General features: G+C 38.1%; 1 protein-coding gene across 1 annotated transcript; it reads right to left on the bottom strand.

The window, feature by feature from the left end:
• Positions 1-5,620: 5,620 nt before the first annotated feature.
• Positions 5,621-6,346, bottom strand: LOC111899898 (uncharacterized). The gene has a single exon (XM_023895795.1). The coding sequence runs from the start codon at positions 6,344-6,346 to the stop codon at positions 5,621-5,623; it is 726 nt and encodes a 241-aa protein (XP_023751563.1).
• Between the last annotated feature and the right edge of the window lie 5,183 nt (positions 6,347-11,529).

Below are 11,529 nucleotides of genomic sequence, written 5' to 3'. Positions count from 1 at the left end.
ACATAGCTCGGTAGTTTTTTCATTTACGATCTCTTCAGGCTCTTCTACATAAGTTAACTTATTATCCAGTTTCACCTCGGATAACGAAACTGCTTCATCATATATGCTTAAACATTTATACAGATAGCTCACATGAAACACATCATGAATACCTGCCAAATCTTCCGGCAATTCCAAGCGGTATGCTCGTTTACCAATTCTCTGGATGATTTTGAAAGGACCAACAAATCTAGGGCTTAGTTTTCCTTTCTTCGCAAATCGCATAATGCCTTTCCATGGGGATACCTTCAGCATTACGAAATCACCCACCTGGAATTCTATGGGTCTTCTCCTTTTTTCTACATAGGACTTTTGTATATCCTGGGCCGCTTTCATTCTTTCTCGTACAATTTGAATCTTGTCGGTGGTGTCTTGAATCATTTCAAGGCCTCCAAGGATCTTCTGTCCTACATCACACCAACACAATGGTGTACAACATTTGCGACCATATAATGCTTCATATGGTGGCATTTTGATTGAAGCGTGGTAACTGTTATTATACGAAAATTCGGCAAGAGTTAAGTATTTATCCTAGTTACCACCGAACTCCAAGACACATGCACGAAGCATATCTTCGACTGTTTGGATTGTTCTCTCCGCCTGACCATCTGTTTGGGGATGATAAGCTGTACTGAGAGCAACTCGAGATCCCAATTCATGTTGCATACTCGCCAAAAAGTGAGAAGTGAAGCGAGTATCACGATCGGAAATGATTTTTAGTGGCATGCCATGTCTCGCAACAATTTCATCCAAGTATACTTCTGCGTATTTCTCCATTGGAGCCATTTCACGCATGGCGAGAAAATGTGCACTCTTAGTCAGGTGGTTGACAATTAACCAAATGCTATCATGCTGTCTAGCAGTCTTTGGCAATTTGGTAATAAAATCCATGGACAACTCCCATTTCCATACAGGAGCACTAAGACTTTCTGGGGTTCCTTAAGGCTTGTGGTGTTCTGCTTTGACTTGTAAGCATACTAAGCATTCATGTACATATCTTCCAATGTCCCTCTTTAATCCAGGCCACCAATAGTCAACCCGTACGCCATAGTACATTTTACTTGTACCAGGACGTATTGACAGTTTAGACTTATGGGCTTCATCTAAAATCTTCTGTCTTAATCCACCAATCTTTGGAATCCATATCCGATTCTTAAATACCTTCAATCCTCATGGATCATCAAGTAAAACATCAGCATAATGTGCCATCCCTTCTTTCTTCACATTTTCTGGCTTTAGGACCTCTACTTTCCATTTCTCTAATTCATCAAGAATAGTGAACGTTACTATAGTATGAGTAATAGTATAACACATACTATTACGATAAACCTTTCTGCTAAGTACATCGGCAACTACATCGGCTTTTCCAGGATGGTACAAGATTTCACAGTCATAATCTTTGATCAGCTCCATGGCTCGTTGTTGTCTCATATTTAAATTGTTGGCTGAATATGTACTTGAGACTTTTGTGGTCGGTAAACAATTAGCATTTCGTACAAAAAAGATAATGTATCCAAAGTTTTAGGGCAAACACCACTACAGCGAGTTCGAGATCATGGGTGGGATAATTCTTTTCATACTCTTTCAATTGTCTTGAGGCATAGGCTATCACTTTACCACGCTGCATCAACACGCAACCTAGTCCTAACCTTGAAGCATCGCTATATACAAAAAAATCATTATCACCTTCTGGAAGTGATAAGATTGGAGCATGAGTCAAAAGATCCTTTAGAGTTGACAAAGCTTTTTCTTGGGCTTCACCCCATTCATACTTTACTTCCTTTTGTGTAAGACTCGTGAGAGGTACGGCTATACGCGAAAAATCTTTGATGAATCTCTGGTAATATCCCGCGAGACCCAAGAAACTGCGAATTTCAGAAGCATTAAAGGGAGATTCCCAATTTTGAATGGCTTCAATTTTGGTAGGATCTATGGATATACTGTCACCAGAAATCACATGGCTGAGAAATTGAATTTGGCGAAGCCAAAATTCACATTTCGAGAATTTAGCATATAGTTTCTCCTTTCGAAGAAGTTCTAATATTTCACGAATATGAATGGCGTGACCAGATTCAGACTTGGAATAGATTAGAATATCATCAATGAATATGATGACAGATTTATCGAGCATTGGACGGCATACCTGATTCATCATATCCATGAATACGGCAGGGGCATTTTGTAACGCCCGTAGATCCGGGCTAGTCAATTTAGAGACGATAAGCGTCAAAAATGACTTTTTGGTAGAAGATTATTTAGGGTGGATAATCTTAACTAAGTTTTAGTGGTTGTGACAAGGATTCCGAAGATATAAAGAACGCCGAAATCCGAGTTATAACGAAGAAGTTATGACCCGTTGAAGTTTCGCGACAGAACCGGCACGGCGCTAAATGACGTAAAAAGTGAATTTATGTTAGGGTGATATTAATCCTTAGTGATCTAAACAAAAGTATTAGAATATGTTAAACCGAAAGCGTGCATAAAAAGAACGCCCAAATCTGACTTCGTATGAGGAAGTTATGATTTTTCCAAAGTTTCGACTTAGCAGTATGCAGCCCGCATCCTCGATTTGAGATCGAGTGATTTTTAGTCGAAACAATCTAAATGAGAATCGAAGATCTCATCGATATTTTTGAAACGATAAAAAGACAGGCAGAAACGGACGTTAGGTGAAGAAGTTATGAATTTATAACGGAGTTTTCCTGTCCCGGCCTACTAAAATTAATATATAAGTAATATATTTATAATATATTAAAAATAAGTTCAAAATTAGTCAAGGGAGTCTAAACGAGAGTTGTAGAGCATAATATCACCTACGCGTCGATATAAAGAGCGTCGAAAACGGAGTTCGCATGCAAAAGTTATGAATTTCTTAAGTTCGGGGTGCAAAACCCCAAAACTGTCAGATACCACGACGTAGCAAGCAGTGCCATGATGTGGCAAGTCTTCTGAAGCCTCCTGGAGTCCCCCAGACGCAACTTGCGATGATGCATGCAGTGACGACCAAGCCCACGACATCGAAAAAGGTGCAACGACGTGGCAAGGGCAGATTTTGCCCTATAAATAGATTTGAAGCTGCCAGCTGATTCTTGTTGCTCCATCCCTTCTTTCCTACTTCCAATACACCCTCTAAGCCCTATTTTAACCCCTAGAAGCCCCGATATCATCCTGAGACCCGAAGCAAGTCCCGAACTCCGAAGATCCCGAGAAGAAAAGAGTTTCCGAACCGAAGTTCTGCCCGCGAGAAACCCGGTGTGAAGTGATCTCGGTTTCACCGAAGAATACTACCATTGCAAGCCGTAGTGCTGTCCGATCATTTTCTAATCAAGTGAGTGTGTGGTCACTTTCTTATAACACATAAATATTAAGTATTTGCTATGAAATACGTGCTATGTGTTTATACATTGTTGTTTATTTGAGATGTTGGTGGAATGCTTGAACTATATAGGTTTTAATGAGTTAAACTGTATATGTATTTTGAAACTACAAATATGTTGGGTAGGAAATGGGTAGATGAGATCCGTGAGTATGGATCAGATCAAGAGATTGGTTTAGATCCGTGAGTAGGGATCAGATCAAGAGGTTAGTTTTAGATCTGTGAGTATGGATTAGACCAAGAGGTTAGTTTTAGATCTGGGAGTATGGATCAGGTAAAGAGATAAAACTTGTTATTAGTCTGGGAGTATGGATTAAGACTAAGTTAATTGTCCCTAGTCCGGGAGTATGGATTGGGTGCAGTTATTGATCCGGGAGTATGGATCAGATCAGGATTAAGGTATAGTTAATCGTCCCTATTTCGAAAGTATGGATTGGGTATAATTATTGATCCGGGCGTATGGATGAGATCAGGAGGTTAGTTTTAGATCCGTGAGTATGGATCAGGTAGTTTTAGATCTGTGAGTAAGGATCAAGTGAAAAGGTTAGTTTTAGATCCGTGAGTAGGGTTCAGGTAAAGAGGAAAATTTTAGATACGAGAGTTTAGATCATGTTGTTGTGAGGATCGATGGGGTGGGATAAGAGTTTCTTGTATATAGTGAAATTATATATATATATATATATATATATATATATATATGATATAACATTGTGGGTTGAAAACCCTATATGCTCACCAGGCTCCCAAGCCTGACCCACTCAGTTTTCTTTGTATCACAGGTATCGATACGAAGACATATTTCACAGAGAGATTTAAAGGAGATATAAATCATTAGTGTAATTGAATGTAAGTTCTGTTTATGCTTATATGTCTGTATCGGAACATGACATCCCGAGGTTTTATTATTAAATGAAAATACATTCTCTTTGAGAAATGTTTTGATAAATTATTATCATATCTTGTTTTGGGAACAAATTCCGCAACCGTTTTCTTTAAAAGATTACTCTGATTTTAAAAACAAAGCATAAACAAATCGGTCTTTTCTGGCCGTGAAAATGGGGATGTCACACATTTGTCAAACCGAGTGGCATAACAAGGAATTCAAAATGTCCATATCGAGTATGAAAAGCAGTCTTCGGTACATCCTGCTCGTGCACTTTCAACTAATGATAGCCAGATCTCAAATCAATCTTTGAGAAATAGCTAACGCCCTAAAGTTGATCAAATAAATCGTCAATGCGAGGTAGTGGGTACTTGTTCTTGATAGTTACTTTATTTAGCTCACGGTAATCAATACACATTCGCATCGAACCGTCTTTCTTCTTGAAAAATAACAGTGGAGCACCCCAAGGAGAGGTACTCGGTATAATAAAACCTTTGTGTAAGCAATTCCTGTGGTTGAATCATCATTTCTTTCATTTCAGTTGGCGCAATACGATAAGGAGTCTTTGCAATCAGAGCAGCACCAGGCACAAGGTCAATTCGGAATTCTAGTTGCCTGTCCGGAGGAAGTCCAGGCAAATCATTGGGGAAAATATCAAGATATTCGTTAACAACGGGAACATCGTTTACTGTTTTCTTATCCTCTCTAGAGATATCAACTGTGTAGGCCTGATAGATAGAACATCCCTTCGACATGATCTTACGAGCTTTGAGGAAAGAGATTATTTTTAAGATTTTTTATTCACCATAGACATAGATAGGATTCTCCCCTTCAATAGGAATGTGTACTATCTTTCCATGGCACAAAATTTCTGCGTGGTTCTTGGATAACCAATCCATACCGAGAATAATATCAAAGTTGGGCAAGGAGATAGGGATCATGTTAGCAAGAAAATTATAGCCTTCAATTTCTATAACACAGTCCCTATAGACTTTATCAGCAAGTAATGATATACTTCCCGCAGTATCTACGTGAAATGGTTGCGCGAGTACATATCAAGCAATTTTAAAGGAATGCGCAAATTCATAAGACACAAAAGAATCTGGGGTACCAGAATCAAATAAGATGTGAGCAAGTCTAGAGTTGACAAGAAATGTACCCGTCACAACATTCGGTTCCTCACGTGCCTCCTCTGTGGTAATCTGGAATGCACGACCCTTAGCTTTTGGCACCTCCTCCTTTTTAGTTGGAATACCCTTTGATTGTTGAACAGAAGCTTGACTTATCTCCGGTAATTGAACAGAAGCTTGACTTCCCGTCATCTAACTAGTAAGAGTAGGGCAAAAACGCTTCCTGTGGCAAGCAACATCACAAGCAAAGCATGTAACATTGTTCATCGGACAAACAGAATTCATGTGGCCTAATTCTACACATCCATAACAGATCACTAATCCTTTTTCTAATCTACATTCACCCATATGATTCTTTCCACAATTTCGACACGATGGAGATTGAAGAGAAAAAGATTTTGACATACCGCGGACACGAGGGGCATTTTGAGTTTGCACTTGTTTACCAGGTACAGTTTGAACAGATTGAGTTAATGGAATAAAGGAAAAAAGTGTAGTTCGATCAATACGTGGATGCTTTGAAACAGAAAAATTGGCACCACGTATTTCTAAGTCATGCTCTCGCTTTCGAGCATACTCAACGGCTTTCTCAAATGATAGAACATCTCGATTAGCCACGAAATCGTGGATTTCATACCGTAGTCCATCCAGGAATAACTGAGTTTTATCGTCTTCAGTTGGAATATACTTTGTAGCAAACTGTGCTTTTTGATTGAATTGAGTTTCATAATCAATCACAATCATTCCTCCATGTTTAAGCTCGAGGAATTCTTTCTCCAATCTTCTCCTCATGTCAAAAGGACAATACTTTCCTAACAAGCGAGTTCTAAACATTTCCCAAGATAAGTTCTCTTGGTCATACTCATTGAGGGCTTCATATGTTGCTTCCCACCAGACTAAGGCTTCTTCGATGAGCATTGCAGAAGCATAATTAGCCTGGTCTTCATTAACCACATGAGAGATATGGAATACTTTTGTGTGGTCTAGATCCAAGTAAGAACAACTATGGGATTAAGGACACCTGAAAACTCCGTAACACCATTACTCTTGAAATCTTTGAACGAGGGACGCTTCACCTCCCCTTTTAAAGATTCTCCAGTGGCTTTCTCTTTGCCTTTATCATTATTCTTCTTGTGTTCTTCGAGAGTCTGCCAAATAACACCAATAAGTTTACCCAAGATTCGCTCCTCATGAGGGGATACTGGAGTATTTACTTCACCAGGTTTAGGATCTCCACCCATTTCTGGTGTATGGCTACCTTCCTGTTCAACCATTCTTCTGAAAATTTGGAGCAACATAGTATTTTAGAATATTAGGATTTATTATTACCTAATACTTTTACTTAAATATTTCCTATGGTTTGTATCCATATACTTACAATGATTTAGTTCATATATTGAACTTCCGATGGTTTCAGTCTAAATACCAATCTGTGGTATTTAGTTCACTTAAACTACCGCTCTGATACCATGATTGAAAGTCCCACACTTTCATACTTGAACAATTGTTACTCCAAAACATGCTACATGCATATTCATAAAAAAAGTGTTTTACATTGATAAAGTGATTACAAATGATTGGATACAAACTGACTATTACAAAGCGTTATATATTACACAACTACCCAGGATACTATACTTTTATACATACATGATCCCTAATTACAAAAGTAATATTATAACTATTATAAACCTTCCAATAGTATACGACTACTGGTTACTTATCTCCTGCAAGTTGTTAAACATTGAGAGGTGTAAGTGGTAACGCTTAGTGAGTTCAATAATAGATACAATATAGCATTATGCCATATATATACATCAATATGGTAAAAGCAAAGAGGAACAAGGAACAACAAAGGCATATGTAAATCATGTGACAAGCTTTCCATATCAATCAATGATTTGATTCAAAGATATACAATCAATGAGACATAACAATTTCATTACTTGACATACATCAATAAAGCTTCGGCCTAAATGGCACAGAAGACATACACTTTCTGATTAAACATTTTGGTAGATTTCAGGCTTTCAGCCCTGTCTAACCTTCTGCCAATTCCATAGAGGTAGAAGTCATTCTCTTGCGAGTATTGCTCTACACGGCCAGAGGCTACATACCAATACCACTGTGAATCTAAGTTCTTTCACTGATCACATGATCAAAGTTACAACTTTGCTATCATAAATAGCAGAAATAATAACAACAGAAAAGCACATAGCACATATAACACATAACATACAATTGTTCCTATATATTGAACTCACAGTGAATTAATCGGGGGTTAAAGTAGTAATTTATGCAGCACTTCGTTATAATAACTAGCTTTCTTCGTTGAAAACCAGGAGCTTTTTTTGAAAACCACGCCTTGCGAGGATTGGACTTCAAAACCGAAAAGATAAATTTTTCGGGGTCTTCGGGCACTTCGAAATGTTTTTTGGGTGTTTGGTATGATCCCGAGGCTTTGGGGGATTAAAAGTGGCTTAAGGTGTAAAAGTATGCAAAATTCCAACAAAAACCAGGAGGGTTCGCACCCTCCTATTTAGAGTGTGCGAAGCTCGGATCCGAGGGGAGAAAGGAACATGCGTCGGATGCGAGGGCGAGGCATGTGGCTCGCTTCGGACCTGCCACCGGTGCGCGGTGTGTCGACTTCTTACTGGGCCGCATCTTTGGTCGAATCAGCAGCAAGCACATGGCAGACACGAGGTGGCCTCGCATGCGAGGCGACGTGGCCGAACCCCAGCCATGTGATTTTTCTCGGTTTTAGCATTTTTCTCGAATTTTGTGTCCCAAACTTCGAAAATCCATAACTTTCGCATACTGGATCCGTTTTTGACGTTCTTTATATACACGTGTAGGTGGGAATATACTCTACAACTTTCGTTTAGACTTCGTCGGCTAATTTTAAATTTATTTTTAATATTATTATTTTTAACAGACCGGGACAGGAAAATCTGTTAAAAATTCATAACTTCTTCATCCGATGTCCGTTTTTGCCAGCCTTTTTACTGGTGTACAACTATCAACAAGACCGTCAGTTCTTGTTTAGGTTGTGTTGGCTAACCATCACTTGATCTTTATTTCGAGTTTTTAGTTGTCTACTGTTATTATGAAACTTAGAAAAATCATAACCTCCTCATATGAAGTCAGATTTAGAAGTTCTTTTTATGAAAATTCTCGGTTTAACGAGTACTACCACTTTCATTTAGATCACTAAGGCTGAAAAGTAGTTTATTGAAAACTCACTTTTTACGTCATTTGGTGTCGTGTCGGTTTTGTCGCGGATCTTCGATTGGTCATAACTTCTTCGTTATAACTCGGATTTCGATGAGGTTTTCGCCTAAATGTTTCTAACAAGATTCTTTACAACTTCCAATAATAAAATTTTACTTATTTCAAATTTTATATTTTCATTAAATTTCAATATTTGACTATTAATTGGAATCTCATAAGACTTCCAATATTTTCCGAGTGATTCTAAACATAGTTTTACTTCATTTCTAGTAAAAACTATCTGTTAGAACCCAATACTCAATATCACATACTATTTCATAATATTATTTACTTTTGACATTTACAAAACATGATTTCAAAACGTGTATGTTACATCATTCCTCCCCCCCCCCCCTAATTTCTTCTCAACTTGATTCCAGCTTCCCTTTACCTCCGTAATCGATTTTTCCTCACTAAATCCATGGGTTTTTAACGCTTTGAAGATGTTGCAAGATGGCTTGGTTAAATCCTTCCAAGATCTTGCATCTAAAGGTATATTTTTTCCCTATTTTCTCCAAATTCGTTCTAGGGTTTTGTTAAACCTCAAATCAAAAATTTGTACTCCGTTGGTGTTACTCTTATGAAATTATTAATGTGCTTTCTTTCCTTAATCCATCTCCAAGCTCCAACCAACAAATGGTTGTGAGATTTGAGTTGTGTTGATGGGATTCCTTAACCACCAATGGTAAAATCCAAATTTGATATTCATTGTTTTGTTATGAACTTGATTAATGCTTAGTGATTGTATTTAATTCAACTATGATCTATTTGTCAATTTATGACTTATGGTGAGATTACTTTGTATTTGGTTCAAATCTAGCTTCTGTGGTGATGATTTGAGCATTTTCAACCTAGATTTCATAGATTCAAATTTATGGTTCCAAGCAATGATATGAGCTTGAGCTTGTGATTATATTTCTTATGTTCTTTCAAATCCATGAACAATTTGTTAATTCATGACTAATGTTGAGATTTAAAGGGTTTGATTCAAGTTTAGCTTCCATATTATGATTTGGGTATTTTCAAACCGTAAGTGTTTTAGATCAAGTTCTACAGTTTCAAACACTGATATGAGTTTGATGTTATGCATAGGTTATGTGTTCCATTCTAGTCTATGATCCATGTGAGGATCCTTACCCCATGGTGATGTTTTATGTATTTTGGTGCAACCTTGGATCAATGGTGATTTGAGAACATCTTTATCATGAATGATCTCTAATCTTTGTCTCTAGTGTAAGTACATTGCTACAATTTGAGCTTCATATCTGGTGTTAGTATATAATCACCCCTTGAGGAATTACGAAGTAAATTGTTCATCTAGTGTCATAAGTTGTGTTTTAATTGTTTTAAAAGTTTATAAGAGTATTAAAATTTGGTATTGAGCATGTTTCAAGTTTAAAGTGTTTATAATGCCTTTCCTTCATAAAATGGCTTTGATATGAGTATTAGTATGTGTAGAGTTATATTAATTGGTACTTTGAAGCAATTATGTAACGTCCCATTTTCACAAGAAAACAATTTTCATTTTTTATTGAGGTAAAAACTTCATATTATACAATCCAAATTAAGAAAACCCACTTGTTCCAAATACTGTTGTTTATAAATTAGAGTAAGATACATAATGTTGAATCTCCATTGCTTCTGATGTGTGTGTATAGTTACGCCTTCGCCTTCCCACGATCACCAATGGTACCTGAAAATCATTTGATCTACAACTATAATCCAAAGCTTAGTGAGTTCCCCCAAAAAACCACACACCACAGTACATATACAATGCACAGACACCGCACCCACAACCATAAAGACTAGATTTCCCTTGGGCCCACAGCCATAAAGACTATATTTCCCCTAAGTATGTTGGCCTACCACCTCAACCAAACTGATCACCTGAGCCTCCAACCCACAATTGGTTCCTCTCCCGTGCCTACGACTTACAGCCAGTCCGCACCTGGTATCTTATCCTATAGCACGAAACAGGACCGCCTCAACCTAACTCACCATAATATGTTGACATATATAATCAAACAAGAAATCAAGTAACACATAAGCACATGCAACTATCTATAGGAATGTACCCATCTAACATCTCACTACCGTATACTAGAAATCTCTTATCACACTGTGCCACTACCGGCAAATCCACTGGAAACACTCGGGCTTACCCCCGACCTGCCAACCACTAACATCTCTCGGGCCTACCTATGATTGGCTAACTACTAACAGCTCTTTGGATTACCCCCAATCTGCTAACCACTAACAACTCTCAGGCTTACCCCCGATCCGCTAACCACTAACTGCTCTTCCAACTTAACATAGACACACATCGAACCTGCAAGACTTAACTAACCCTATCTGATATTTAGGCCGTGACTTGGACTTCTAGGTCCCAATCAAAGAAGAACATACAAGGAAGTCCTCCTCATAACCCTTAACCTGAGCTCCTAACATCCTAGGACCCTAAAGCACAAATACACTGTAACACATGGTTTCTGGTACGCACTTATTTATAAAATTATTCACTTATATAGAGCTACTCGACGAGTTGGAAGCCCCAGACTTGTGGAGTAAAATCGAGTCTTGGACACGGGTTTTCAGCCATCTACTCGACGAGTCGAGAGCCCTCGACTCGGTGAGTAGGTCTGCAAGAGTGAAAACCTAATTTCGTGGTTTTGCACCCTATTTAAGCATCTTAATCTTCACCTTTTGGCCTCATTTCCAACCTCCAAGTCCTAAACCCTAATCCACGAAACCCTAGAGCATTTTTTGAGTGCATGAGCCATTCTTGAGTGATTTTATGTGTTCTTGAAGCTAGAAGAAGAAGAGGGAGCTAA

The sequence above is a fragment of the Lactuca sativa genome, chromosome 2, assembly GCF_002870075.4.
Source record: "Lactuca sativa cultivar Salinas chromosome 2, Lsat_Salinas_v11, whole genome shotgun sequence".
NCBI lineage: Eukaryota > Viridiplantae > Streptophyta > Magnoliopsida > Asterales > Asteraceae > Lactuca > Lactuca sativa.
The sequence above is the reverse complement of the archived record's forward strand: the minus strand, read 5'-3'. Positions and strand labels throughout refer to the sequence as shown.

Excerpts from the sequence above, each read along its gene's own strand:
- LOC111899898 (XM_023895795.1), bottom strand. The coding sequence starts at position 6,346 with ATGCTCATCGAAGAAGCCTTAGTCTGGTGGGAAGCAACATATGAAGCC.